A 27,987-nucleotide genomic window follows, 5' to 3' on the forward strand; every position below is an offset into this window, starting at 1 on the left:
CAAGTAGCTCCGCAGCACCTGGTCAGCGGCTAACTTTTTCGCGCCGGAAACCCTGATGCCGACACCTGCGAGGTTCAATATTGAAGTCAGGATGGATGGTTACACGGTTTCCCGGAGATGATTGTAGGGGGAAAAACGCGCCCCGAGTTTTCTATAAATCAATGAAACAACAAACCCGACTTTGAGTAACCCAACGCGTCGCACTTGATGGTGTATCGACTTCCAACCACGTTCGAAGACTCCTGCAACGAGTGGTAAACTGGTTCCGGGGCGTCGAGTTGCATGCAGATCTTGTAGAGTTTCATGATCGGCGTCTCGTGGCCGCTCCTCGTGTTCAGGCCCAATATCTCCTCGATCCTGGACACCATGCTCTGTCACGCGAGGCGAAAAAGCTGGGTACCAATACTGACGATGAGAGGTACTCACTGTTTCCTTGAGAACGGCGTCAGCTCTCCGATGTTTTCCCCGTCGATTTGCCGGCTCGCAAGAGCGAGCAGGGTCTTAACCGCTGCCGAAGTCTTCGCCGATTTTCGCGAGTCGCTGCAGGCGTCGACTGGAAATTGCGAACAGCTAAGTCCGGGTTACGTGGTAGACAAGGCTCGATTCTCACTCACATGTAAATCCCCCAAAGCAGCACTTCACTTTCACATTTTTGCTGTAGCTGTAGCTTGGACTCAGGTTTTTGTACTCGACTGAAAGACCGCAAAGCTTCGAGTACTCATCGAGGATCTCGATCGGCGAACGAGGCGTCGCGACGCCGTCGTCTCCGTTGCCCTAAAGATTACAAGAATGTTTGCGGAGAAAAGTGATGTTACAGTATAATCTTGGCGGATGGGTTTTCCTTTGCATACCTGGACTTCACCTTCTACTTTGCCCTGTTCCTTCTTCATGGATTCACCTACGACCTCTCCCTTCTCCATGATCTCGTCGACGCTGGCGGATCGATCGGCTGCGAGATCGTGCTGTTCCTTCTGGTTTTTTGAGGTGGCTGTGTGAAAGGGTCTTTTTACAAGGGTATTCGCATTTTTGGAACCCAAAATGGTACCGCGTTACCACCGCGACGACGCCCTTTACCTTCTACGTGAGGAACCGCGTCTCGCAACTTCTGCGTTTCCTCCACCATCCGCGTCGTGTCGACGACCTTGGAAGCGGTGGCGATGGTTCCAGCGAATCTCTGCATCATCTCATCTCTCTTTCCCAGAAGATTGAGCTTCGTTATCTGCTGCATTGGTCCACTTTTGAGCGAGCTTAGTCTCCGCGCGTGCTCGCTTACCGTGTCCTCTAAAACGGTGAATCAAAGAATCCACAAATCATGTCTCAACGACCGGGAATTTATTTTCCCTGGTCATTTATGTCGATTTTCGTTCACTTAGCTTCTTGGATCATTCTAATCAAACTAACCCTTTGCATTTACAGCGGCACCCACTGGTGGCGAACATTCCTTGGAACCTGCAGACTGACCAAAGCTTTTAGCCGTTATTTTAGTCATCTTAGTCTCTCCGACGACTTTTCCCCAGGCCTCAAGACTCGATGTTTTTTCCACTTCCGCAGCCGAACCATTTGACGACCGATCGACTCGTGGAACCTTTGAAGACACTGGAATCGCCTGGCGTGAGACAGATTCTGGAACACTTTGACGGGACTTTTGATTCCGCACAAAGCTCGCCCCGGACGATACGAAGGATTTCAAACTGCTCTTCGCCTCCCAGTCCGGGTCGGGGTTTATCGAATTAGACTCGTAGATAGAAGACGAGCTCGCCCCAGGAGTCGAGGCTTCTTCCTCCTCCGTTTGTGCACAATTTTCCAGCCCCTGCTGCGAGATCGAATCGCCTGCTTGTGCCTCAGGCATGATTTCGGGAATCTGTGGATATCACGTGCAGGACTCTGCATCGAGGAGAATGCAGTTAGGCGGTATCGTTTTATCAGTTACAACTCACTGCGGAATCCGAGTTAGAACATTGCTCCGAGAGTATTGAGACCTCGGTAGACTTCTCAACTTCGCATTGAGCCATCAGATCATCCTGAGAGTCGGCGATTTGAAAGGAACTCGATCTCTCTGTGAAAACGGGGGGCAACGATATGTCGTGTGATTGAGTATAATAATATAACGGCCAGCTTCGGATCGATTCTATACCTTTCTCTTTGATAGGGAAGTTTTTTTTATCTTTTTTTTTTTTTTTAAGGAAATTTACCCAAGGCGTGAGTGTAGGGCGACCTCAGCTGCTGCAGAAGACCCTCAGCTCGTTCTATAACGTTTTCCATTTCGCATAGAAGGGGAGCGGCGTTTGGGTACCGTTTTAAAATTATGTCCCATGTAACCTCGGCGTCCTCTTCGCCCAGGAGTGACTTAGGTGGTGGAAGTTTTTGGTAAGTTGATGCATCGCGGGTTTCCTTCACCTCCGACATTCGAGACGCGACTGATCCTGATCGGCGATGGGCGATTCTATCAATCCCAAATCAGCACTGCTGGGATTCGTTCACATTTTTATACTTCCGTCAAAATGTCAGTAATAAAATTGTGATCACCTCTGTCTGTTTCGACGGTGAGAAAACAAAGCCGTTGCATGGTTTCTTGATCTCGCCGTAAATTTATCACTCCCACTCGAAACACGCTCAGTACATACTCAGGTTTCGATTAACGCCGTAGCTATTCGTAGTCTGAGTTCTGTCTTGCTCCAGATTATAAAGATATGGTCATTTGGGCACAAAATATTTCCTTTCATCTCACAAGGCGTCTATGGAAATATGATGAGCCACTGATCTCTATTAATTATATTATTACCCAAAATGGCGTTTGTTCTTCGAATTGCATTTCGTATATTCTGATCAAAAATTAAAAAATTATCAACCTTACTATCGCCTCAAACAATCGCGAATGTAAAAAAGAATAAAGTGAATTTGTTCGGATTAAAGAATAGAGTCGAAACACCATTCCGAGATGAATAAATTTTTGCCCAAAAATCGTTGGTTTCTTTCGAGTCATGTTCCGTTAGTTGCTCGTCTATTGCAACAGAGACATTCGTAACGAAGGTGGTTCTTGTCCATTAATAAATCCCATAGCTCTTAAACATACTATCTAAATAAAGCTTGCTCAATCTTTGGTCTTCTACATTACATGGTTTTTACATATAAAAGATACAATATTACACGGAATCAAACAGTTTGTCTGACATTTACAAACTAGGCTTATGATTTATTAAAATTCACTGCACATCGGGTACCATTTTTAACATGAGTACAAAAGTGTTAGTAAATAAAATGCATGTTCCACAGGTTAATACACGATCTTTATCTTGTGAAGAATGCACACAAGTGCGTCGAATGTATGCAACTTTGTTTGAGACGCTCTTCTTTTGTACATGCATACATCTAATACGGACGTTGACGATCTCTATCTCTGTCCCCACGACTGAAAGAACACAAGAAATTTGCCTTTAATCCAAAATTAACGTTTATCATTGAACTGCATAATTCTGAAGAGCGTCAAATTTTGCAATCAAAATAGATCGCACAGCAGTTAGAAAATTTCGTTTGTACTAACCCGCCGGAACCTCGCATTGGTCCCCCTCGGCCTCCACGTCCACCACCCCTGTCTCCCCGGAAACCTCCACCTCGACCGCCCCTGTCTCCGCCGCGGCCTCCTCTATCTCCTCCTCGAAAGCCACCGCCGCCACGACCTCCACGGTCACCACCCCCGCGACCACCACCCCCACCAGCGCCCTCAGGCTTCGAACTTTTGCACAAGTTGCATTGATCACGCCAAGCGAAATTTGTATTTCCGCAATCCGGATTGGGACACCTGTAAAAATTACATTTGACGTATTTTGCGAAATTTCCAAGAACAACTGCCAGTTTTTGCCAGAATTCCCGGTACCAATTATTTGAATTCTTTTTCATAATTGACATACCTCCAATCTCCTCCCCGGCCTCCACCATCACGCCGATCATCACCACCTCCACGCGAATGGTCGTCTCTGTCACCTCCTCCCCCACGGCTGCCAAAACCACCTCCACGGCCTCGACCTCCTCCTCGACCTCCGCCACCGCCCATACCTCCGCCACTTCCTCCACGACCACCTTGCCAATTACTTTTGTGCTGTGCGATTTGCACCTTTATGGTAAAACCCTTGAACTCTTTGCCGTCAAACCAATCTATTGCTGAGCGAGCGGCATTCTGATCGTCGTATGTCACTGTTGCCTCACCCTTTGGTTTACCTGTATTTTTGTCTTTATACATCCAGATCTTTGGCTTTCCAGTTCGTTTATCGTTCTACAAAAATGTCAATTACAAATTCAAAGATTAGTTAATAATGGTATTGAAGGTCTAACGTTTCAAGAGAATGATAAAACAAATTATCTACACTATAAATTTAGTTATGAATACTGAACAAACCTTGATAATTCCGATTGCACCAAAGTGTTCGCATATTTCATCTTCCGTCACGGTAGGATCCATCCCAGAAACAAATATTGTGTCTTCTTGAACAACCATCCCCTCGCCGCCACTGCCGCGATCACCATAGCCCCCTGCAACACATCCAATATTAGTCACTGATCTTCAAACTCAAAAACCCTAACTGAATTGCCAACGCATCAACTACCCCTAGTCCAATCCCTAGTTCTAGTAAGCTAATTCAAACTGCAATCCTAGGATGTAAAACTTGTACGAATAAAATGCTGCTTCACTGTGTATTGCCTTATGACATTAAAAATAGTTTGCCTGATGAAAAAAGAGGAAGACAACTAAAGCAACTTTGATTTATTTACAATAAGTATTATTTGTCATGTAGTACTGCTGTGTAGTACTAATGATGAAACGAGAGCAAACAGTTGTCACAGGGGCAAATACGTTCGTAACTTTTAAAATGCTGTTTCTCAATTTTTACCCAATGTCGAACCCTAATATTTTCATTTCTGTTCTCACTTTACTCTCATTTGTTATCTAACACATCCATGTCGTTTAAACAGTCAATACTTGTTCCCATGTAGTAATTTGAGCATACCAATTAATTTATACATTATTTATATTTGAGTTATTAGCTAATCTAATTAGTGGTCGACAATCCATTACAAATTGGTAATTTGACGCCAATTTTTAAACATCTTATCAAAAGAACTGACCCTACAATTGATAAATATAAAAAATCATGTCCCCTTCCTTAAGTATACTTGTAACTTATATTAAAGTGAAGATCTTGCATTTTATAAAATGCACAAGCATATTTTGTTCATCACCTGATACATCGAGGTATTTTAAAATGACGTATATTATTTAAAATTACTCCAAAGAAAACTGCATTGGTAATATAGGAATTCAATACCAATACATTATTAACCATAGACTGCTTCTTACACATTGTAAATGAAGACCTGAGAAGCGTCGCTTCAAACACCTATACCATAGATATTAACGAAAAACGTAATTCACCACATTTTACAAGCTGATATTTAAATTTTTTTAATTCACGCCTCTAAATACGTCGTCAAAATTTTGCTTACAATCACGCAATAATCTAGCATGAATGACAATACTCAATAAAGTACAAATATTAACACAAGGTTGCAGATCTTTATACAAAAGGGCTGCGACATTATTTCAACCCTTCTAACATCCCTGAGGTCGATGAATATATCAATCAATTCATTTTAGTGAGGCATCATAGTCACATTATCAATCGCTAGTTTGTTATGGCTAATGACTTCACCAGTTGACATACAATTATCAAGTAAACGCTTGTTGTTCAGACTTGTGCGTTGTATTATTGTCTGATTTACCATGAGGAAAATATTCTGGATTAAAATTAATTATAATAAACCATTGGTTGGAAGAATTGGAAAAAGAACGAACTAAAATTTCACTCAATAAAGAGTAGGTATGCTGATTAAAACTTAGCACAGTTATACTTATGATTTAAAAAACAGCTTATAACAAAGAGCAATATAGAAATTAGTATAGTGCACTTCGTAACTCAACTTGGAGGCTGTTCTGGTTCATTTTTCATTCATGCCTAGCCACACGCACATGGATAATTGATAATTGATTCAAATTCTACCGCATTGAATCAACCGAACCATAAATGTACCACAATAATAATTTATGAACACCTCAAATGATGAAAGAAATTGCATCGCATGTTATTATTTAACGCATTGTAGTATGGATAGGTTGTCACGACAGATGTCAGCGGATTATAATTATTATCAGTATAAGTTTAAGGTGATTCCGATGATAACATAGAAAACAAAAAGAGCGGAAGTACAAATTAGTACTGACAGTTTTGAACTTCCTTGTTTCTCAACATATCCACAGCTACTTAATATCTCTAAAGACCCTCCGTAAATAAACATACGCATATCATTGTATCCGGAGTCTGAAACTGTTGCATGGCAGCCCTTTCATATTTTACAAAGTAACCAAGTATTTAAGTTTTAAGTAATTAGAGTGAATGCGTGAATAGCACCAGGCTAGTACAGGCAGCCTGGTGCATTTACCTTTGTTATAACCACCACGGCCACCGCCACTGCTAAAACACAGAAGCAGATATACCAATGAGTCGACTCATGGACAGAGACTGATCGATCGATTGTTGCATGGCGATTCAAATGCTGGTCGCCACTGCTCTTTCTTCTTGATGCACCTACTGTCTAAATGTCTTTGAAGTCTAGATTATTTCTTCAACTATCACAATACACAAACAAGTCATGTCTGTCAGTTTGGGTTTGGCAGTTTGTCCTCGTGGCTTTTTGGAAATATATAAACATATACTTTCGTGTGATGAATAGCAATGTAAGATGAATAAATTCAAGGTACACCAACTGTTGTTGAGCTCAAAAATCAAACGTCTCAATGAATTGATATACTTTAGCATAGTAAGAGATTACATAAAATAAACATTGGTTTGTAGTTGAAAATAGTCAGTTTGAAGTAAACCTCAATCTGTCGTTAAGCATCGTATATAATTAAGCAGCATATTTTTTTTACCATGCCCCAAATACACGGCCAAAATTGGACTTGCTTTCTTAGGTGAAATTATTTATCTTCTAAATCAGCAGGTACGATAATTCTTGTAGTGTCGAAATTGACGAATGTCTTTGTTTTCGTTTTCTACTACTAGATTACATTGGTAGTGCAATCACGCATAAAGGAAAACTGTCATTTATACTGAAAATAGATGAATCTGCAAAGATTCGCCAAACAAATGAAATAGCTCTTATTCAAAGTTTTTCATGCCAAATTTGCAGTTATTGTTTTTCATCAGATGATACTTAATTACACGCTTGTGTAATGCAAGTTAGTGTGTTGTGAACAAGACTAAGAGAAAAAGCGACAGATTTGTTCAGTCATTTTTTGTAAGACAAGAAAATTTCACACACATACATTTACGAACGCAGCAGTAATTCATTGTTAAAACTGAAAAATTGAGTTTGCTAGAGACCCTGAAAATACTTAAGAGTGGATGTAATCTCTTACAAATGCCCTTTAAAAAAGTGTCAGGTCAAGTTTGGTAGTTCTAAATAGCTGCAATGTGTCATTTACGTCAATGACACGCGCCTGCTGAATATTTTCACATTACTTAAAAGAACCTTTACAACCGTTTCACGATGATGCAGAAACACATTGGCATTTACATAGTGAACATGAATGCCGGGGTACTTTTGCGAAACATACACAATCAACCTTATTTCGTCATTTGTCATATACAACCTGCAGTTACCTTTATACCAGTTAAACCTGTGTGTTAAACCTGTAGACACACTTCAAACACATTAACGCCCAATTGGGCATAAGACCATTGGATATAAAGCATTCAGTGTTCGTTACAATCAACGTTACTGTACATAGTAATACTGCTAACAGTACTATTAATAGTGTAATAGAACCTTTCAATTTCATTACCTTTGTCGTACAGTTTCGGCAATTTTTTTTCATTTTTTCCATACATTCATAATTTCTTCTGTTTTCATTTTCCTTTGATGAATGTTTATATATATATATATACATTATATATATATATATATATATATTTATTTATATCGTATATATGTAGATGTATGCATAAAATTAGTTTCAGGGTGGCTTACATTCAGCTCTTTTCAGATAATCCTTCTCTCGATAACGGAACAATTTTAATTCAGAAACTTACTTGTATCCTCCCCCTCCACCACTGCCTGAGCGGTCCCCATATCCACCGCGATCTCCACCAAATCTACCTCCTCCACCTCCACCTCCACCTCCACTGCCTCCTCCTTGACCTGTACATTAATTTCCACAATAACGTATGCAATTTCCAAGCTTCAGACACGAGCTTACATGTAATAAACACAACTCGTATCCACTAAAGTCTATTTGGACCGAAATTGTAAATGAGTTTCCGAGTTCTTATGAGTTAAATTCAGTTTCTCACCTCCTCCGTAACCGCCTCCACTTCCGCCTCGATTGTAACCACCGCTACCTCCTCCGCTTACTCCAGTACCACCACCACCACCTCCTCCTCCTCCCCCACCTCCTCCTCCTCCTTGGTTGTAGCCAGAGCTATAATTACTACCACCACCAGATCCAGAATTTCCACCCCCATAGCTGTTTTGACTGTAGCCTCCTTGGCTCGGGGTTTGGGTATAATCAGTTCCGCTAGTTTGGTTATAGTTGCTATAATTTCCATAAGTGTTACTGCTCGGCGGTGGTTGACTATATTGGCTGTAGTTGGTACTACCACCGGAAGGTGGCGGATACGATGTATCTTGCCCCCCAGAGGGTGGAGGTTGGGTATATTGGCCATAACCCTGCTGCTGATAGGCGCTGTATTCTGTCAAAGATAATAACGAATCGCAATTCAACAACTAATTTTCAAGTCTCTTTTTATCTCCGTATAGAATCATATTGACGAAGTAGTGAAATTATGAAATATAATCCAGCTGTTTGTTTACCAAAAGTAACATTTCATGAGAATCATTGAATATCTGTTACATGACTTATAAAAAATAATAGAATCCCAGTTCCAGTTGGTGTCCATGGTAGCATGGAAGGGTAGTTAAATTTTTGAGCATGGAGTACATATTTACATATTTTACAAACAGTGATAGTAATAAAATTTCATAAATTGAGAGAAGCTTAATGAACTGAGATACACAATCCAATTTCAACTTAAAAACACACCGTGTGTGATTTTGGAAAGTATACAATTTATGATAAACCATGTCAACATCACGATTGATAAGACTCCATGTTACAATTAGCAACGCGTAAGCACGAAACGCGTGATTTGTAGTTGTGATTATTGATCAGGCAGCAAAATCACATTTTCTTCCCGAAAATGTAATGTTCTGAATTAACTATGCGGCTTGGGTAGGAAAGAAAAGAATCATGGTATCGATTGAAAGGAAAGAAACTTAGTATTACCGTCTAAATGTAGGTATCATCAAGTTTAATTCGATAAAATTAGTGGCGTGGCAGAATCAAGACCGACGGAAAATAGCATGGACGGCTATTAGTAAAAACGCCCCAGGAGATGCTGATCCATTACTGACTCTTATGCACAAATATTACAGTAATCCGATAAGGGACAGTCTATAATATTATCTACAAACGAGCTTGGCGGTACAACGAATAAATAATACTTACGATTATCGGTCATCGTGGCCGGTAGCGTCCTTCACAAATGCGAATTGCGACGCTCTATCTGCTCAAGGCACACCGCACACGCCTGGGCTGTGGGCACACGTAATGGCGGGAACGGATCGGCCACTTGGGGACTACCGGCGATATCGTGAAGTTATAACCTACGAGTTACACCCACGGAGACTCCTAGTGCCGGCAATGGCCGCCTTTTACACCAGCCCAACCAGCCACAGCCACTCATGCTTTTCAACCCATCCATCGACCGCGCGAAAATGCATATTATAGAGCTAGTCTGTCTCTCTCACTCTGCATCTGATTCGCTGAGTGGGATCGTGTCAGCCAATCAGGTGTACAGCGAGAGAAACAGACTATAACCTACAAATACCTCTTTCTCTCACTCCTCCGCTACACTTTCTGTGCCCCGAGTTCTCAAGAAAACTATTCTTACTTTATTTGAAAGATAATTAGGGATCGATACCAGACACGCGTCAGAATAATGAAACACATATGATGAAATACAATTGTTGCGATTATATGTTAAATAAATTATAACTACATCGAACATATGAAAAATGTAATAATCAACATCACGATAATCTTGCGCATTTGGTATTTCTCTTTCAAATTTACGTTTAACCGTAATGCATGTTTTTGGATTAAAGCGATGGGCATTTAATGATTTTCATTTATTTTGCTTCAGTTTGACCACACACTTGGGATTGCCGTTGGTTTTCCAAGCGTTCACTAACTGCAAGTCAGTGTGGATATCATTTAAAATACTTGCCTGTGATACTGATAAAATAAGATTAAAACGTGTCACTGTCAGTTGGCTTTTTTTAACTTTTTGGCATTGTTTCTTATTGTTAGATATTAAATTATTCAAATCTTCGGTTTAAATGTTACAGGGTTTGTTATATTGTAGGTAATATGTACAAATAGAATAGGATAATCCACGTTTCAATCAATCTACAAATTCGTTATACCATACTTTAGATCAAAAATTGGCTTGCGTTTGAAATTTGGTAAATAATAAATTTTGCATTTATTTTACTACTTGGCATAAATATTCTTAATCAATTCATTCTTTTATAATTAACTAGTTGTTTTGTGAACACATCATTCGTCTCATTGACTTTTCTCTTGTTTAATATCAAATTATAAGGGTAGTAAGTAACAATTGTTTGCACACGAAACTTCGCTCAGGTATCGATGATTAGCAAAGTACCTCTCGTAGCCAGTTATAAATTTTTGAAATGGTTCCACTTCGATTTTCAATTCCTAATATCAGTATGCCAACAACTGGTGATGTTAACAAATTGTCATCAATACAAACAATGTTTTTTCATGATCGTTTTTTTTTTTTAGTATTCAATAGTCAAAACAATCTCTATAGACATTAGACTATACTACTGGACACACAGCCTTTTTTTGAAACTGAGACGATGAAATTAGGTTTCACAGAACTGCATGAATTCCGGGATACACTTTGGCCGATTACAGGACTAAAACGGTGTAAGTAAACAGAGTGATAGACAGGCCGAGTTCACCAATAAACGTCCTATCTAAAATTACTATAATTGCAATGAGATTTTATTTCACCTGTACAGTAACCGAAGCATCACGCCAATACATTATATGTCATATGTATTGGCTGCAGTTTAGAAATAACATGAGATATCCTTTAGCTAAGAAAGAGCTTAAATTTCATACATCGCGTTGAATTGAGCAAGGCACATGGGCAGTTCTATGATTTCTGAATAAGTGAATTAAACTCGTCGTCTCGTTTCACTTTGTGTACGAACAACACAGGTATGTATAATCGATTAGATGAATAAAAATGGAAAGGATGGAGATCACGTATTGGAATGCTGTGAGGGTGTGAGACCTCCGGGATGTTCGGGGCTGTGTTTTTGTTTTTTTCGTTTTTTCTCTTTCTTCCGTTTCTTCCGCTCTTTCTCCTCATCATGTTTCCTTTGTTTCTTATGCTTCTTTTCATGGGGATCAGGTCCCCCTGTATCAGTGGTAGTAGCCTCTTGACCACTCAGAGTTTCTCCAGGCTTATGTTTATGCTTTTTGTTTTTATTCTTGTGCTTTCGTTGCGGTGCCTGATTTACATAACGATACTGCTCTGGGAGCTGTAAAATTAAGAGACGGATATCAGACAGTTTTGGGTCAACAATAAAATAAATCTTTTCAACGGAAAAATGCGAATGTAATGAAATGAAGGAACTCACAGGTCCGGGATGTAGTCTAAATCCAGCAAGTTGCACACTGTTGAGCGGGAGAAGTTCTTTTCCACAGATTGGAGGCTTCTCTATCACAGACCTTAGAGAACTGCAAGAAAAAAGCAACATGTTAATCAAAATAACAGTCTAAACGCGTTGCAATACAAAATAATAATGTTTCAAGTTTGTACCTGTTATCTTGGTGACCAGGCGCGTCAATGATACCAGGTAGATTTGGCAAAAATGACGAGAGTTGTTCCTTGAGCTTTTTACCACTGAATTTACTATAGGAATGCTCGAGGCCATAATAGGCCATCAAATTTGTAGCCCCCGTGAGTTCACTTTGCCCTGGAAAATATTTATATGACATTTGAACTAAGCTTGAAATAACTAAGAGCTGGCAACGTGTATTTAGTTATGCGTAATTCGAGGTTTTAAATTGACAAGTGATAATCTCACCAGGGGGCTCCTTCATTAAGTAGAAAGGCCCGCTGTGGACGATTGAGGGGTTCTTGCCGAGGGAAATCGTCGTTTTGAGGGTCCCGGTCGAGTCCTGACGTGAAACTACAGGGGAACGGGCTCCCCTCGGTGATGATTTTGGTGAGTATTGTTCCACTTTACTACGAAACTGATCACCCATCATCATTCTCCTGGCTTTACTTCATCGCCCTTTCGCTACAGTAACAATGTTGTTTTCTTCCTATTTTGGCACAAACACTGCAGCGAAATTAACAATAGGGTAAAGACCGATGGGAACTGTGCGCTCCGCCGATACTCCACCCGGACGTTATTTCACTGCAGCGATGATCCTCGTGTGATGCAACTATGCCCAGAGAACCAACGATACTTTACACCGTCTAGTGCATATGTCGGCTACTTTAATAATCTCGCTAGATTAAACGCGAGGATTGCAGCCTCGCTGAAGAACTTGGATGCCCGCAGGTTCTCAGCCACCTTATCACATTGTTTAAAAACAATAAATAACGCGACGAAAAGTGACATACATAACATCCATAATCGCGACAGACTCGCTCAGCCGCACTCAACGTGACTCAACGCAGACAAGAAACTGCGATTGGAAACTAATGATTCCTGGCCCATGATTATTCGGGTAACTTAGATGCGCACACCCGAATGAAACTGACGGGAGTCACACACGCTCGCTTGCGGAACACAGGATGAACGCATTATGGTTAAACCGTAATGTTTAACATTCTATACCGTTTACATCACTGCGACTACACCATGACTGTGACCCATAGCTTAACTGTGTGCTGCCGGCAAGTGACGCTTTTTGCATAGTGAAATAAATACGAATACTTTTTCGCATGGAAAAAACTGAAGGGTTAAATAATAAATATAGTGGTTATCACTTCTGGTGTTAATGTTATCTGAACTATAAATTTACGATATCTACGCAATATCGCGTTCGCGATACCTTTACCACGAGTATTTCGCTCACAACTGGAAAGTGGACAGCAGATCGTCACGTCCATTTTATGATAGGAAATATAGGCAGTAAAACATATCTTCTGTTCAACCACCGGTAACCATGTACGTAATAATTGTGCAATTTTAAAACTACTTTTATGATTAAAAATTCACCGTACTCGTTCGTATGCTCATGATCAGCAAACTGTAACGTACTTTTTTTTTTTTTTTTAACGCTGGGGTGATTAAAAGAGTATCACTTGGCGTACGTATTTGAACATTTTGTGGACAACAAACATCGGCAGGGTGGTTACTATGTCGCATTCCCATGTGAATTTGGATACCCACAAAATATGATAATTCGTGAAACCTTCAGCAGCGGCACAATGGAGTAGAATTTCTAATTTCTAACCCCTACTACGTGACTCGTATACAGTCACTGTACCGTACAAATTACATTGTATCGAAATATTTGATTTCTTATTATAACATTATTTTTCCAGGGCACGTAGCCGCAAGGACAGCGCTGGCAAGAGTGATTCAGAAGCCACCGACAAGGAAAACAAGAAAGAAAGAGGGCGAGAAAAGAAGAAGCGTGCTGCTTCTTCGTCGAGTAGTGGTTCTAGGTATATTCTAAAGAACCATAAATATAGTTTCATCGTATCGACATTGAACTCATCTACGCATTATTGATTTTGCAGTTCATCAGACAGTAGCTCAGCTTCTTCAAGTTCATCTAGTGGCAGCAGTTCCAGATCGAGCTCCTCGTCTAGTTCGTCGTCTAGTAGCTCTGGGAGTTCATCAGCAAGTTCCCGAGACAGAGGTCGCAAAAGAAGCCGAAGTAAGAGCGCGGATGTCTCAAGAAAACATGACAATAAGGAGAAAGAACGAGAAAAGGAAAGAGACAAAGATAAGAAGAAGTCTGGTAATGCAGTGGCCGAAAAGCCGAAGCCGAAAGCTCGTTCCAGGTGAAACTATCGCTTTTGCAATTTGTTTGTCAAAATATATAGTTTGTTTTTAAGGCAGAGAAAAAAAAACTTATAACACCTGTTGCAGGTCGCATTCACCCCGGCGAAAACGCAGAGAACGTTCTCCAACCCCAAGGCCGACAAAAATTCATATTGGAAGGCTGACACGCAATGTTACCAAGGAGCACATTGTTGAAATATTCTCTACTTATGGAGTCATAAAAATGGTAGATTTTCCACTAGATAGATTACATCCTCCAAGTGGCAAGGGTTTTGCTTATGTGGAATTTGAAACTGCAGACGAAGCGGAAAATGCTATGAAACACATGGATGGAGGTAAACATGTTGGATATAAGGTGTACTAATAATAATCTATTAACTTGATTGTTAATTGAAAGATTTTTCAAACATACCACTTCTCAATTTCAGGCCAAATAGACGGACAGGAAATAACCGCAGCGCCAGTATTGCTGCCAAAGCCAAGGCCGCTTCCCATGCGCAGGATGTCTCCTCCCATGGGACGGCGTCCCCCTATAAGATGGGGCGGTGGAGGTCGTAACTCGCCACCACGTTACCGAAGACGTTCTCCACCATTGAATCGTCGCAGAAGTCCCCCACCTCCTCGCCGCAGACCAAGAACGCGCTCCCGAAGCCCTCCGTCCAATCCCCGTCATCGTCATCGTCGTTATACAAGATCCAGTTCAAGTAGCTCTCGATAAATGTCAATTGACCGTGTAACTTGATTTTGCATAATTTTTTACATTGGAATTATTGTAACATCTGGTGTAATCAAATAATTATGGATAAGGAATGAAATTGAGTATTGTAATTTCTCTGACGGGCCTGAGTAACCAGCTTCATTGATCAACTCTTGATCAATGTTGCCAGGTGACATATTTCAAATAAAGGTCGATGTAATAGTTCAAAAAACTTTAAATTCCCTCCTTATATACCGAACATAATGTACAACAAAACTTTCATCGAAGTTAGTTTTACTTGATACATGTAAACAAAGGTTAAGAACACGTGATAAGACAAGATTTGAATGAATCTATCGAATAACGCAACATACACAAAGATGAAGTATTACCAAGTGGTAATAAGTACAGTAAGTGGTATGAGTACAGAAATAGAATATAATTTTGACAAATTTTCATTCTACCCGAATTCAAACTGGAACGTATTTAGGAATACGAGAAAATTTCAATGCAGAACTTGCATTGATGCTTTCATCTAAAGATTACAGTCATCATTACACACAACGCAGGATAAAATGTAGGGCTGGGAAATATTGAAGTCATGGTTACTTTGATAGAAACTATGATTATTAGACCCTTTTACAAAGAATCAATTTTAGAAAAAATCTATTCACACAAAATGTTCTATGCTCGCGATATCTACAAAACAGAATCATTGCATCGCATTGCAATTTGCACTGATGAAAAATATCTACAATCTTTAAATAGTATGTAATTATCAATTATATAATATACAATTTTATAATGGCTTTACAATGTCAATAAATCGTGGGAGCCTTACAATTCATTTGAAAACAAAAACCATAATGGAAAGGGTCCCGAACAGAATTAACGTAGCCCATGGCACGGAGAATTGTTTTAACGGATTTCCTATTGAATCTCTGGTACTGCAACATAACAACAATGTTCTATCGCAGTAGTTCTAACGCATTACAACGGTGACTGGAACGAATTTTTACTTTTTATATAGTACATACATACGGATTATCAACATTTTGTAATGTACGCCCCCTATTATCTTGAACCTGCGTCCTCAGATACGTGCTTGGATTTGAGAAATACATTTTCGCTAAATTATCGTCAAATTTGTACAGAGTTTTTACAAAGCTTCAAAAAGACGAATCTATAAAAATTATTACATGCACACATAATATATTGTGATGGTCGTTAGCCTACAATGTGAAACTAAAAGATAAAACTAGTGAGGTGTACATTACCATGTCTATTGCCGAGGGTCAAAATTTGATTAGAATCTAGCATACACAGTTTCATTGAATTGTACATTTGATGTAAAATAATACAAATGAAACAGCCAAACCATGGTTCTGTATAATTTATAGAATAAAAGTGTCTCAATTCCGTTGTTACTTCCTATTTATAAGACATGAGGATTTCACTCCATTTTTTTTTGTTCCCCCCTCCCCCCACCCCCTTTTGCCTTCTTTGGAGGTCTTTTATTTGAAATATGAATAACCTAATTTTGAAGACATAGTATTTACTATTTTGTTATTGCAGCCATGGATTATGTCCGAAATATGTCCATGCGCAACTCACATTTGCAACACCAGCGGTGATCCATATACCATTATTATATCACAGGAAAGTACTGACAATGCTTATCAAGCCATCAAGGCTTCATTTACCATCTCTATTGTTAAAAAAAAAACTCAGAGCCGATACTATCTTTACCGAAGGTATGAATGATACTACTTAGTATTTATATCATTTAGAAATTAAGCTCTATTGGTTAAACGTTGAAGTTATATTGAAAGGAAAAAATAAAAAATAAAGATAGATTTAAATTTATACACATAACGTGATAATACACCTACTAAATGAAGAGACGAATTTTCGACATTATATCCATGGAGTAACAGAGATTCAAATTCTTTTATACGTCGCAATAATAAATAAATAATTAAATAATTTTTGAGTAATGCTATATCTGTTTAAATTCCTAGCTTCGATTTACGTAGCATCATCTCGCATCCTACTATATAATATTACACATTGTATTTAACTGTACGCATAATGTTGTAATAATAAAGTTATCAGTTATCACTATAGACAGTCAGATCCCCGAAACTGCGGACACCATATTTTAGGTGCGTATGACACAATTTCACGAATACCTTGTTTCCACGCCTCCGATCTATAGACAAGGTTTCATCAATTAATCGTTCTATTTATATCTATAAATATCATATAATAATTTATGTACAACTTTAAATAACGCTTTTTTTTAATATATAAAATATCAATAATGCTCTGACATCAATGCAGTTCACGTCCTTCTAGTTTGCACTGTTCTTCTTCTCTCCTTCCTTTTTCTCCCTTCTTACTCAAAGCTGGAAACGTATGATATCATCGAGACTGTGAAGCATCTTCTTTTTTATGAATATCATTATGCATAAGCGACGGCTCTAAGGGTCGGACAGATACTCCTGGTCCAGGACCAGCTCTGTGATGCATGTGAAGATTACTCAGAGGACCCGGACTCGGACCTTTGCTTCGCATAGGGTTCACTGGGGGAGCATAACCGGCATAAAGTTTCGCCCTCTCTTCTTCTTCAGCCCTAAACGCAGCAGCGGCCATCAACGGATTGTAACGAAGCTGCTGCAAAGGATCATACCGATACGGATCTCTAAACGGATCACCGGGCCACGGCGCACCCTGCGTCGCACTCGGAGGTGGTGGAAAATGTTGCATCGGATGAGAAGTTAGCGTCGGCATCATAGTTCGGGACAAAGAATGAGGCATACTGTGAGAATGTCTGGCAAGGTACGAGTGCGGATGCGGCGGATGCGAATGTGAGTGGGGATGCGGATGATACCTCGCGTCGGAAAGAGGGCCGGGTCCTTGTGGAGGCGGCCTGGAAAGCATAACGACGTCGTCGTCTTTGCTGCGTGGTTCTTCCTTCACCCTCACTTCACCCGCGTCGATCGGAGTCGAGCCATTTCGCAAAGGTGAGCGATCTCTGCCGCTGTTTACCGGTATGCGACTGTGATGAAGCAATCGTTCTCGCTCCATTTCTCTTCTTTCCATTTCTCTCCGCTCTTTGTCTCTCCTTTCACGCTCCCTCTCACGCTCGGCCGCTTCCTGTTTTCGCTTTTCCTCTTTTTCACGCTCTCGCCTCTCCCGCTCGCGTTGCTCCTCCCTTTCCCGCTCTCGTCGTACTCTTTCACGTTCACGTTCCCGCTCCCGTTCGCGTTCCCTTTCACGTTCTCTTTCTTCTATCTCAGCTCGTCTGTCTATCACAGGAGGTTCTGGCTTCAAATTCCACGACACTGTCGTTGGAGGATATCCAGGATTGGTGCGTTGTAACCTGCCGAAGGTTTACATGCACAATATTCATCAGTTATCGATTGAATTGTTGCTCGTATAGTTAATGCTGAAGAATCGCAATATTCAATGCTCACCCTCGCCACTGATCGTGAACGGATCCCAAACCTCCCAGCGACGACATCTCTCGCGGGGGAGGTGGAAATCCTGACAGTCCAGGGAAGTTTGGATTAGGTGCACCAAACGTTGTCGGATACCTTCCGAAAGGCGACATCCCCGCTCCTATGATGAATATCGGTATATCATTATTTCGATTAGAATCATAAAATGTCGACGTGGACGATGGCAACAAAGCCGACATGGTTTAGTAGATTTTCCTGAATAAATTTACCCATATGAGATCCAGGATTTGAAAGAAATGTAACTGGATGGGGCGGTGGATGTGGTGCATGTGTAGGTGGTAGATTTGCTGAAAACGGGGGTGCCATTGGACTACCCATTCCTAGACCAGTTCCTGGTCCACCTGGATATAAATGACCGGGTGGCCTTAGGAGCTCCGTCTTTCCGCTGACAACACCACCAGCCTTTGCATCAGCTTGCTGCTTCTGCTGATGGTGATAAATTTCCCAAGCAATGCGTACGTGCATTGCATTCCATTTTCCCGTCTTCTGAAATTTTAAATTCTTAAATTAATGTAAATATATTGAACTTCGGCAAATTTTATCATGGCGAAATTTTATAAGTAAGTTCAAACCAATGTTCTGCAAACCTAATTTTTGTTTACAGATCATTTAGGTTGACGAACAACTTAAGTTGGATGATGCAAACGAATAACCGACGAATCGTCTTACCTTTGGTGCGAACGAAGTTATATGGTTCGGAGGAACAAATGGCGTTGAAGGTGGACCCATTCCAGGATGCATAAGTCCAGCATTAAAACCAGAGTAACTGGACATGTTGAGGTTGCCACGAAAAAAGGGAGAGTCAACACCTCCGATTTTTGGAATGTCCTTAAACTGTAATTTGAAAATAAATTCACAAGACCGTGAAATCATTCAACCCAACTTTGAATTTAAATTAAAATAGAAATCAACTTTCAAAAGTTCACACTAACAATTGGGGGAGGAAAAAGTGACGTTGCTGTTGGAGGCGGAAGCATCGGCGTAGTATGTTGGTGTACATGAGTGTGCTGGTGTTGATGATGATGCATTTCAGTACGAAGATATGGCGGAGGACCCAGATTTCCAACACCTACACCACGTTCTTGAGAGGCGAGAAACCTGCTATCCAATTCTCTCCGTAACATGTCAGTCTGACCTGCAACATGACTCACCCCTTTTCCTCAATTAGCGTCTGATATAATTTCACGAATACTAATAATTTAATAACATTGTCAAGTACTGTAAAATATTAGTGTGAAACTTACTGGATTGAAAAAGCGATTCTGCAGAAAATGGATTTGGATTTGACGTGGATGGTGGAAGCGATGGCATCGAAGTATGTGGACTCGAGGTAGACACCGGTGGCGGCAGCGGAGCCGCGAACATAGGTGGTGGAAAAGAATGCATTCCTAACGATACAGGGGGTGGCGTAGGTCTGGGCACCGAAGTTGCCGTGGCTGGCGATAACTGGGATGTTGTACCGCTACTGTAATTTATAAATACGCTTGTAGTTGGGTAATTTCCAAGGAGAGGAATAATGTCGATTGAAATTCATCCGGAAATGTCTGGGAATTATTTGTAAATAAGTCCATACCTGATCCATCCTTGAGCCTTGGAATAAGCAGGTAGACTAGAATTGGCTGGGGAGGATGTGTTTGGCACACTGACAGGTGTTATACTGCCCCGACTTAGGCTACTCACGTTGCTGCTGTAACGAGTAGTAATCTATATTATCACAATCTTTTCAATAATTCTAAAACATTGAAAAATAATATGAACAATCCATGGTCGATCTTGAGTAAATGTTACAGTTATTATACACATGAGGTAAATCACTTTCACACGTGTTCATTGCAACAGAGATTCAACTCTTGAATATAAAGGCGACTTCTAGTTATAGAAACACAAGACCAGCTAAACTTAAGAATGCTTCTGCTTTACGATAATGTGCTCACATGTAGGATATACTATTACTCTCCAGTACTATGTCTTGGTTATTGAAGTAATCATCATCTTAATAAATAATCTACAAATTATGATACAAAGTAGCCAATGTATACCGAATCACATACCTATAACTGTCTCGTTCTCGGTTAGGACTGTGGCCGCGAGGTGAATTATTATTTCGTCCAGCTAAGCTGCATGCCATAATATCTCTGTGTGCAATTGTATTGGCTGTCGTAACTGTATTAGTTATGGTAGATACACATGTCGTTGTCGCGGCACTGAGCGGAGTATTACTGTGGTTCATCATGTTGTTTCCAGCAACTTGTTTGTTTATATTTGTGCAAGGCGATGCCCTGCTTCCTCTCTGTAATAAAAAGAACAAAAAATCTTGTAACCTGCTCAGGTGAAAGACATAAATTAAAGAATTGCCAAGGATCTTAGGAAAAAAAAAAGAAAGAAAACAAAACAAAACTCACCACATCGGCTCTAGAAGAAGCTGAATGAGAGGGTGACGGCACTGTGGGGGGAAGATACGGACTGTGATTCAGAGCGGTGTACGGTGTGTAAAGCGGAGGATACGATGGCTGTGTTTGGGGATAAGCTGCCATTGGTAACGGAGGTGGATAGCTCGTAGTTGCTGCCCCGTTTGATGGGGCTGCGGGAGTCACTCCTAGACTAGCCACTGCAGGACTGGTAGTGTGACTGGAGGACACGATTGGTACGTTTGGTGGATGTAACACTGGTATAGCGGTGTGCGGTTGTTGAGGCAGAGATGGAGGCGGAAGGGCTGGAGATGCAGGCCGCTGCTGCGGAGCTATTGCACGTGGATTCGCTGCTAGCGGACTGGTCATCTGAAAAAATTACCAAATAAGTACAATTGTTATCTTTTCGGTTAAGACTCAATGGAAGACTTGGATAAAATGTCGATGGTCACAGCATCAATTGAATTTTCCAATTCCAAACGAAAATATAACTATATGCTATAACGAATGTACTTACGGGTGGCTGGGATATGTGAGGAGGTAGCGTAGGGCTAGGAGGGCTGGGCACCGTAGGTGCTGGTGCAGTGGCAGGCACTGGGGGTGGTATAGGGGCTGGTGCGTCTGTTGCTGGATTTGAAATTTGTCCACCGGTATCTGGAGGTGTTCCTCCTGCCCCATTTGTCGGAGGCAGTACATGAGGTGAAGAAGATGGCAACTCAACTGCAAGTCAACAATACTCTTACTGATCTTTCTCCTTTATGTAATGACGATTTTGCATCTGCAGTGACTCAAAAATTAACATGTGCGTTGTGCACACAGGTGAAAAAAGCGTGTTTTATTACTCACATTTACGTGCAAGAGGAGATGGGGTAGAAGATTCAAAGAGTATCGACTCAGCATCTGATCCCTGAAACAAGTATAAATAATCTAATCTTATAACAGGTGTTACCAGGGTCATTGAAATAAAGTCTTTAGAAACAAACAGATTGAACTGTTCACCGTTCTCAATCCATATACATGTATTTAGTATCTAAAGTTGATCGTAGATTAGTTTAAAATTGGGAAAATTTGATAGTGTATTATCCATGATAACTCACCTTATCGTCCTCTCCTTCACTATCACACTGTAACAAATTAAATAGACGAAACTGTTACGGCATATCAATTCAGCAAGATAAATAAACGAAATTGTATTAAGTTCAATTAAAATCATACTCACGATATAGCCTTTACCCGAACTGCAATGACTGCTAGCCTGGAATTCAAACATTGCAGGTTTAACATCATTTACGAATAATAATTAATTCTTATGAAATTAGAATTCGGAAAATAAGTTCTCATTTTTTTTTGCAGGTATGCAAAGCAAAAACTTACGTCGCTAAGATGGTCCCTTGAACTGTCAGGGTCTTGGCAATCCCTCGGTATACTAGGTCCATGCAGCTGCTCAGATGCTCTACCGCTATCGTCGCTTGTACCTGCATCGAGGCCCTAAAAAACGAAAAATATAAATTAGAACCAAAGAGTTAAAAATCGCAAAATAAATACTGAGCTACAAGTAGTAAATTAATAAAAATTTATAATTGACTAATCAATTCATTACCTGGGTAAGTGTAGATGGTGTCAGAATGGAATTATGGGTATAATGGTTGTGTTTGAAATGATTTTTGATGTGGTGTTCACCACTGTGTCGGTTGTGCTGACCGGTATCTATCTTGGGTTTTTCATCAGCTATCGATAACAGCGTGTGCAATTTCTTTACATTATTTTTCCCAGCAAGCTTAATCGCACTCTGAAAAGAGAAAAAAAAATCAAAATCAATTGATGATCTTTATATATCTATGACACATGAGTCTGATAGTCTACCAATGTGGTGTAAACTTTTATTACAACCATTTCTGTCGGCAGCATTTTACTATTCAATAATTTGTACGATAGCAGTCAATGGTTATCATATTTCATTAATAGCCCTGATTACATTGGTATAATTAATATTATCTGGTACACTTCTAAAAAAGAAATTATCAGGTCTTATCACGGATCATTATTAAATGCTTAGATTACATCTTCAAATCTATACAGTTGACCGACGTTTTCCGATTATCTATGTATAAAGAAGACAGATTGTCATACGAAAAATTGATAAAACAACAATTCATCTGCTGACTGGAATGAATATATAAAAAAAAGTCATCGACCGTAGGTAAGCTTGTAAAAAATATTTTTTTCATAAATATGCAATATTTTTCCATCGACAACAGAGGGTAAAAAAAAATCTGATACAGTGGTAGCATTTGGAATAGATGGAAAAAAAAAAAAAATAATAATAATAATAATCATCATAAAGTATATAAAAAAAAAAACCCTGAAAGTTCATATTCGTGGTGTTAAAACATCTGACGCCAGTTTGCCAAGTTTGCGGCATGGTTTTCGGTAGCGAGTACATTGTACACGTAGGTAAAAGTCTCACAGGTGACAGCGACGAGATATTCGGTACGTATGTACAAGGTGCGATAACGATGCTGAGGTGAACGGGGCTGAAAAAGAACGCAACGAAACGGATGGACGGGAATGGCTGGCTGAGAGATGAGGGAGGGAGGGAAGGAGGGAGGGAGGAGAGAGGAAGAAAGCGGCGAGAAGAGTTGCGACGAGGAGGCGGTGAGGAGAGGGCGAGAGATTGAAAGGGGAGGCACTACACAGAGAGACGGTCGAGTGTGCGAGGGAGAGCGAGAGAGAGAGAGCGTCGTGAGGAAGGGAGAAAGAAAGAAGACATTGACCGAACGAACGGCGGCAGTGCGCCCCGTGGATCGGTGGCCGTCCGTCGAGGCCTTCGCGGCTTTGGTCGAGAGCTGCTGCTGCTGCTGTTGCTGCTGCTGCTGGCTTGTATGTACTCAGCCGAAGAAGGAATACCTACTTATAACGTAACGCGTAGCGGGTCTGAGTCTCGCGCGTAACGAGGTACATACGTGGCTTAAATACGTGCAAACACATTTCGTCGAATTTCTCCAGGAGGAGGCGACGCGTTTAACCGCGCAATTACAATATCGCCTATAGCTAATCGCATTCCTCTTTATTGGACGCGACTGTGATATTCTCGCTTACTACTTCTTCTTCTATTGAATAAATAAACGAAAGGGGCGATGTCGATGAAATGAAAATATGTATTTCGTTGTTTATATCATAAACTTCTTCATCGACAACGCATACGTCACATAGTCTGATTTTTAAATCCATGAATTATACACAGACACACACATTAACACAAACAGAGAATAGAAGAGGGATAATAGAGGAGTTAATTAGTTACAACAAGGGGTGTGTGAGAGCGTTAAAAAGAGGCAATTATTTTTTACGTACCGCGTTTATGACACGTTCTCGTTTTCTTTCTCTTAGAATGCCCTTTAGTGTCTTTTTTTTTTTTTTTTTTTTTTTTGTTTTCTGTTTCTTTTTTTTTGTTTCCGATTTCCCAGCGTTTTTCTTTCAGAGTAAAATATTTTCAATCGAAGCGTTGGCGGTTTGTATATCAACAAATGCGAACGGCTACCGGATTGTAGACGAAGTAAGATGCTCGTTCAGCCCGTTTTCACCGGGTACAACAATAAGAACTGACTCACTATCATTGAAGAAGGCTTTCATTATTATACGACGACGGTTAGGCGGTCCGCGCGCGCGTGTCTCTCTTGCCCGTCTCACGTCTCTATACTCTAATTAAGATTCACCCGTTCGGTTCGAGGGATTATTTTCAGATGAAAACGAGGCTCCGTCGGAATCTCGTTATTTCTTTACTTCTTTATTTATTTTGCATTACGCTAATCGTCGTATTAAAAACGGTAACTAAGAGCTGGCGAACGAAATAAATAACGGGCAAGCAGACAAACAGACAGACAGACAGGGAGCCAGACAAACAGACGGATAGAGACACGAACGAACAGCCAGAGCCACAGCCAAGTGCGGAGTGTCTCGCTTTTACAACTTGCGCCTTGTGCTCGGCTCGCGGCTCGGCGCTGGACTGTTGCGCTGTTGCCACATTTCTCCAAGTGTCACGTATGAATGTTGGTACACACAACAGAGATGTAAAGGTCGTTACACAATGGGGGGAAAACTTGACTTCAGATCCGCGGCTTCTACCCAGTCACTGCTTTACAACGTTATGCAATTTTTAATTCAATCAGCTGAAATTAGACCGACAATCGCGATTATCTCAAAATTTGACAGGGGGAAAAATGAGAAACGAAATAAAAAAAAAAACACGGAATTCATTACGATTATCCGTTAGTGTAATCATACCATATAATTTCTTTATGAAGTACATAGTTAGCTCTGTACTTGAATTATAGATAGACGAAAGAAAACTTGTACGAGACATATGTTCAATTCTACAGGTATTAGTCGTTTTATTATTGGTGATAATGCAAAAGCTTCTTGAAAAGAGAATCAACTCTCTGCAAGAAGTGCTACATACCATGATGATTCATAAAAAATGTCTAGTTATCAACAACCACTCAAGATGCGAGAAAGATATCAATCATTTTTGATGGTCAACGATTATTGGTGAATAAAACAACTAATGGCCAGTGATTTTATATGGAAAGAGTATTTTATTAGTTATTGGTAAATAACATGATATAAATTTTTTTCTCGGGTCATTTGATTGGTATAGTTAAGCAATTCGAATAAAAAAGGTAAAATTGGGCAAAACAAATCCAACTCCTCCAAGTTGGTGGAGTAAAGAAGAAAAATATTTGCAAATAAGCATGAAAAGCTTTCAAGATAGCTCTGTGTGAATTATTCGAATTCCTCTGTTTGTCTATGAGTTGAGTAAATACAAATTATTTGCACAAAGTATACGCGATGTGTGTCGTAGGGATTTTACAGGAAATTTATAAATCTGACCAATGATCCCTGTCGTTTGAATATTAACTTATGTATTCCCAAGTTATCGCAAAATTTACTATCCGGTTGGTTAAGAAGAATGAGAAAAATCCCAAAGTCCTGTGCTACTCGTAACTTTGCGTAAGTCTATCAGTCAATTTGGCCTTAGATCGTCGACGAGATACGTTGGAAACCATGTCAACTGCATATTTCGGTTGACATCATGTAAGTATATCATTTAATACGTTCAGTCTGCATCAAGTGTGGTTATCAAGTTTTTTTTTTTTTCCTCCATGTGATTATATCATCGCCATTAATAATCTCACCAAATAGTGATAAGAAAATCTGTCAGTCGGAGAACACAAGTAGGTAAGATACGGAGACATGGTAGCAATTCCGACAGTAAACAATTAAAAGACATTGTCAGAGAGAACAAGAATAGCGCTCAATGTTTATTTGCCCAATTTTAGATAGCTGAACTCGAATGTAAACCCTCAGCAAATAATAGAACGGTAGTATATTCTGTACAGTATGTGGCAAAGGATGTCTCACATATTCAAGTATTCGTTAGGGAAAAAAGAAAAATCAACAAAGCACGATTTTCCTCCTACAAACAGACAAGACGGGGATTCTTTTGTTCATTGAATCGAGTCCGGTAGGTAGACGTAGATATAACCTAGCGCGTACCTAGTGCCAGTTTATCTCGCGAGAGATTTTCACGAAGCGAAGTAAGAAAAGGACGGAGGGGGTGAGGGAGAGCGGGGAAAAGAATGAAAAAGGGAAATAAAAGGAGCCCCTGAGAAACGGCTTTAAATTACGCGAAATGCATAAGATCAGCGAACGGCGGACGAAAATATCCCTATACGTTCGATGTGCAATGCACGAAGAAAGAGACACGAAAGCCTGGTGGTGGGCAAGCTGTAGAGAGGGGGGGGGGGAGTAGAAGGGGATGGAGGGGGGGTTCGGAAAGGAAAGAGAGAGAGAGAGAATGACAGACGGGGAGGCAGAGAGAAAGAAAGAGAGAGAGGATAGGGGAATTTGGTTTACCTCGAGTTCCTCGTAGGTGCGAAATGCAAGGATGGCAAAACCGTCGACGATGTCCTCCTCGAAGGGGGGCTCCTTGTGATTGAGGGATGACTTTTTCCGCGGACGAGGTGGTCGGGGGTGTTTTTCACGGGCTCGCACTCTGCCCCGTCCTCGAGCCAGTCCGTGAGGCGGTCCAGGCTCGTCCTCGCCGCTGTGACTGTCGTCTCCCGTGGTACGAGGATCGCTCGGATCACCCCCGAGTCCCAATCCTGCTAAACCCTGCTGCTGCTGCTGCTGCTGTTGCTTGGCGTTCGCGATACTCTCCCTTTGGGCCAGCATCCGTTGCGCTCGCTCCCTGCGCCGATTTCGTTGATTTCTTTGCTTAACTTCGATCTCCATTATTTACTTCTGCTTCGTTTATTCGCAATCGTCGTCGTCGTCGCACACGCACGCACGTCGTCGTCGTCGTCGTTGTCTCTTCCTCGCACACACATATCACACGTTCATTCGCATTCTCGCGGTCTGACCACCAAGAAAATACATCAAGAGGGAGGGAGGGAGGGAGGGAGGGCGAGAAAGAGAGGAAAGAGACGGGGCGGCAGGGGGAGGGCCGAGGGAGTAATGGGTGGGGGGTGGGAAAGGAGACAGAAGATGATCGGGGGGAACAACTAATCTTCCCTTGGTGTTATGCACTCGCGCGCATTGATCCGCACCCGTTTGTGTCCGCAACACCGCACCACTCGGACTTGTAAAAACCGCCTATAATTTAATTCATTATTATGTCAAACCGTAGGATCGCTAAAGACCGTCGTTCCAGATGCACCTGAGGAAACACTGATTGTTTGGAATGGCGGATTGAATATACACACACGGTTGCCGCATTGTAGTGTAAAATGGCCGCGACTTGCCCGCATTTCGCTCGTCGTGTCACATTATACCACCTGACGTATACCACAATATATCATTTCGCTTATTTATAAACTACTAATGGCTCAAACCGTACATCGAACTTCCCGTCAGTACACAATATTCGATCGTTGCACCACGCATTCTGTCACTAGTCGATATAAAGAGCAGGAACATGGCGTGCAGAAGACGTGCCGAATGTCGTGGATTTCGATTAACCTCCGTCTAGTTACTTCCTTAGGTACGTGCGTATCACCCTGCGCCACTGTTGCCAACCGAGTGAACGTCACTAACTCAGTTCGCAAAAATAACACCG

The 27,987-nt window shown here is 40.9% G+C and overlaps 4 protein-coding genes across 7 annotated transcripts; 1 reads left to right on the forward strand and 3 right to left on the reverse strand.

Moving 5' to 3' along the window:
• Positions 1 to 3,167: 3,167 nt before the first annotated feature.
• On the reverse strand, positions 3,168 to 25,717 carry LOC124407857 (RNA-binding protein cabeza-like). 2 transcript variants are annotated; one of them, XM_046884408.1, is made up of 9 exons: positions 25,707 to 25,717; positions 9,620 to 9,701; positions 8,406 to 8,804; positions 8,145 to 8,253; positions 6,493 to 6,521; positions 4,394 to 4,527; positions 3,909 to 4,270; positions 3,542 to 3,799; positions 3,168 to 3,409 (listed from the first exon to the last, which is right to left on the reverse strand). In XM_046884408.1, exons 2-9 carry the CDS (start codon positions 9,630 to 9,632, stop codon positions 3,370 to 3,372), a joined length of 1,344 nt encoding a protein of 447 aa, XP_046740364.1. In that variant the 5' UTR covers positions 9,633 to 9,701; positions 25,707 to 25,717; the 3' UTR covers positions 3,168 to 3,369. The 2 variants fall into 2 exon arrangements, with proteins under 2 accessions (XP_046740364.1, XP_046740363.1); XM_046884407.1 differs by having other exon boundaries at positions 6,493 to 6,524.
• LOC124407859 (mediator of RNA polymerase II transcription subunit 19) lies at positions 10,508 to 12,916 on the reverse strand. Its single transcript, XM_046884410.1, has 4 exons — positions 12,301 to 12,916; positions 12,033 to 12,189; positions 11,851 to 11,950; positions 10,508 to 11,751 (listed from the first exon to the last, which is right to left on the reverse strand). The coding sequence occupies exons 1-4, from the start codon at positions 12,485 to 12,487 to the stop codon at positions 11,470 to 11,472; spliced, it is 726 nt and encodes a 241-aa protein (XP_046740366.1). The 5' UTR covers positions 12,488 to 12,916; the 3' UTR covers positions 10,508 to 11,469.
• Positions 13,096 to 15,163, forward strand: LOC124407858 (RNA-binding protein with serine-rich domain 1-B-like). The gene is made up of 5 exons (XM_046884409.1): positions 13,096 to 13,395; positions 13,776 to 13,898; positions 13,974 to 14,240; positions 14,329 to 14,576; positions 14,670 to 15,163. Coding segments are annotated over exons 1-5 (930 nt in total). The 5' UTR covers positions 13,096 to 13,393; the 3' UTR covers positions 14,960 to 15,163.
• LOC124407852 (atrophin-1) lies at positions 17,154 to 27,979 on the reverse strand. 3 transcript variants are annotated; one of them, XM_046884389.1, is made up of 16 exons: positions 26,787 to 27,979; positions 22,471 to 22,659; positions 22,245 to 22,358; positions 22,090 to 22,125; positions 21,968 to 21,994; positions 21,717 to 21,777; positions 21,388 to 21,590; positions 20,865 to 21,239; positions 20,514 to 20,752; positions 20,036 to 20,146; positions 19,707 to 19,927; positions 19,395 to 19,615; positions 19,132 to 19,296; positions 18,672 to 18,963; positions 18,418 to 18,562; positions 17,154 to 18,323 (listed from the first exon to the last, which is right to left on the reverse strand). In XM_046884389.1, the coding sequence occupies exons 1-16, from the start codon at positions 27,162 to 27,164 to the stop codon at positions 17,363 to 17,365; spliced, it is 3,738 nt and encodes a 1,245-aa protein (XP_046740345.1). In that variant the 5' UTR covers positions 27,165 to 27,979; the 3' UTR covers positions 17,154 to 17,362. The 3 variants fall into 3 exon arrangements, with proteins under 3 accessions (XP_046740345.1, XP_046740346.1, XP_046740344.1); XM_046884390.1 differs by having other exon boundaries at positions 18,672 to 18,948; positions 20,036 to 20,149; XM_046884388.1 differs by having other exon boundaries at positions 20,036 to 20,149.
• Between the last annotated feature and the right edge of the window lie 8 nt (positions 27,980 to 27,987).

The sequence above is a fragment of the Diprion similis genome, chromosome 7 (genome assembly GCF_021155765.1).
Source record: "Diprion similis isolate iyDipSimi1 chromosome 7, iyDipSimi1.1, whole genome shotgun sequence".
Taxonomy (NCBI): Eukaryota; Metazoa; Arthropoda; class Insecta; order Hymenoptera; family Diprionidae; genus Diprion; species Diprion similis.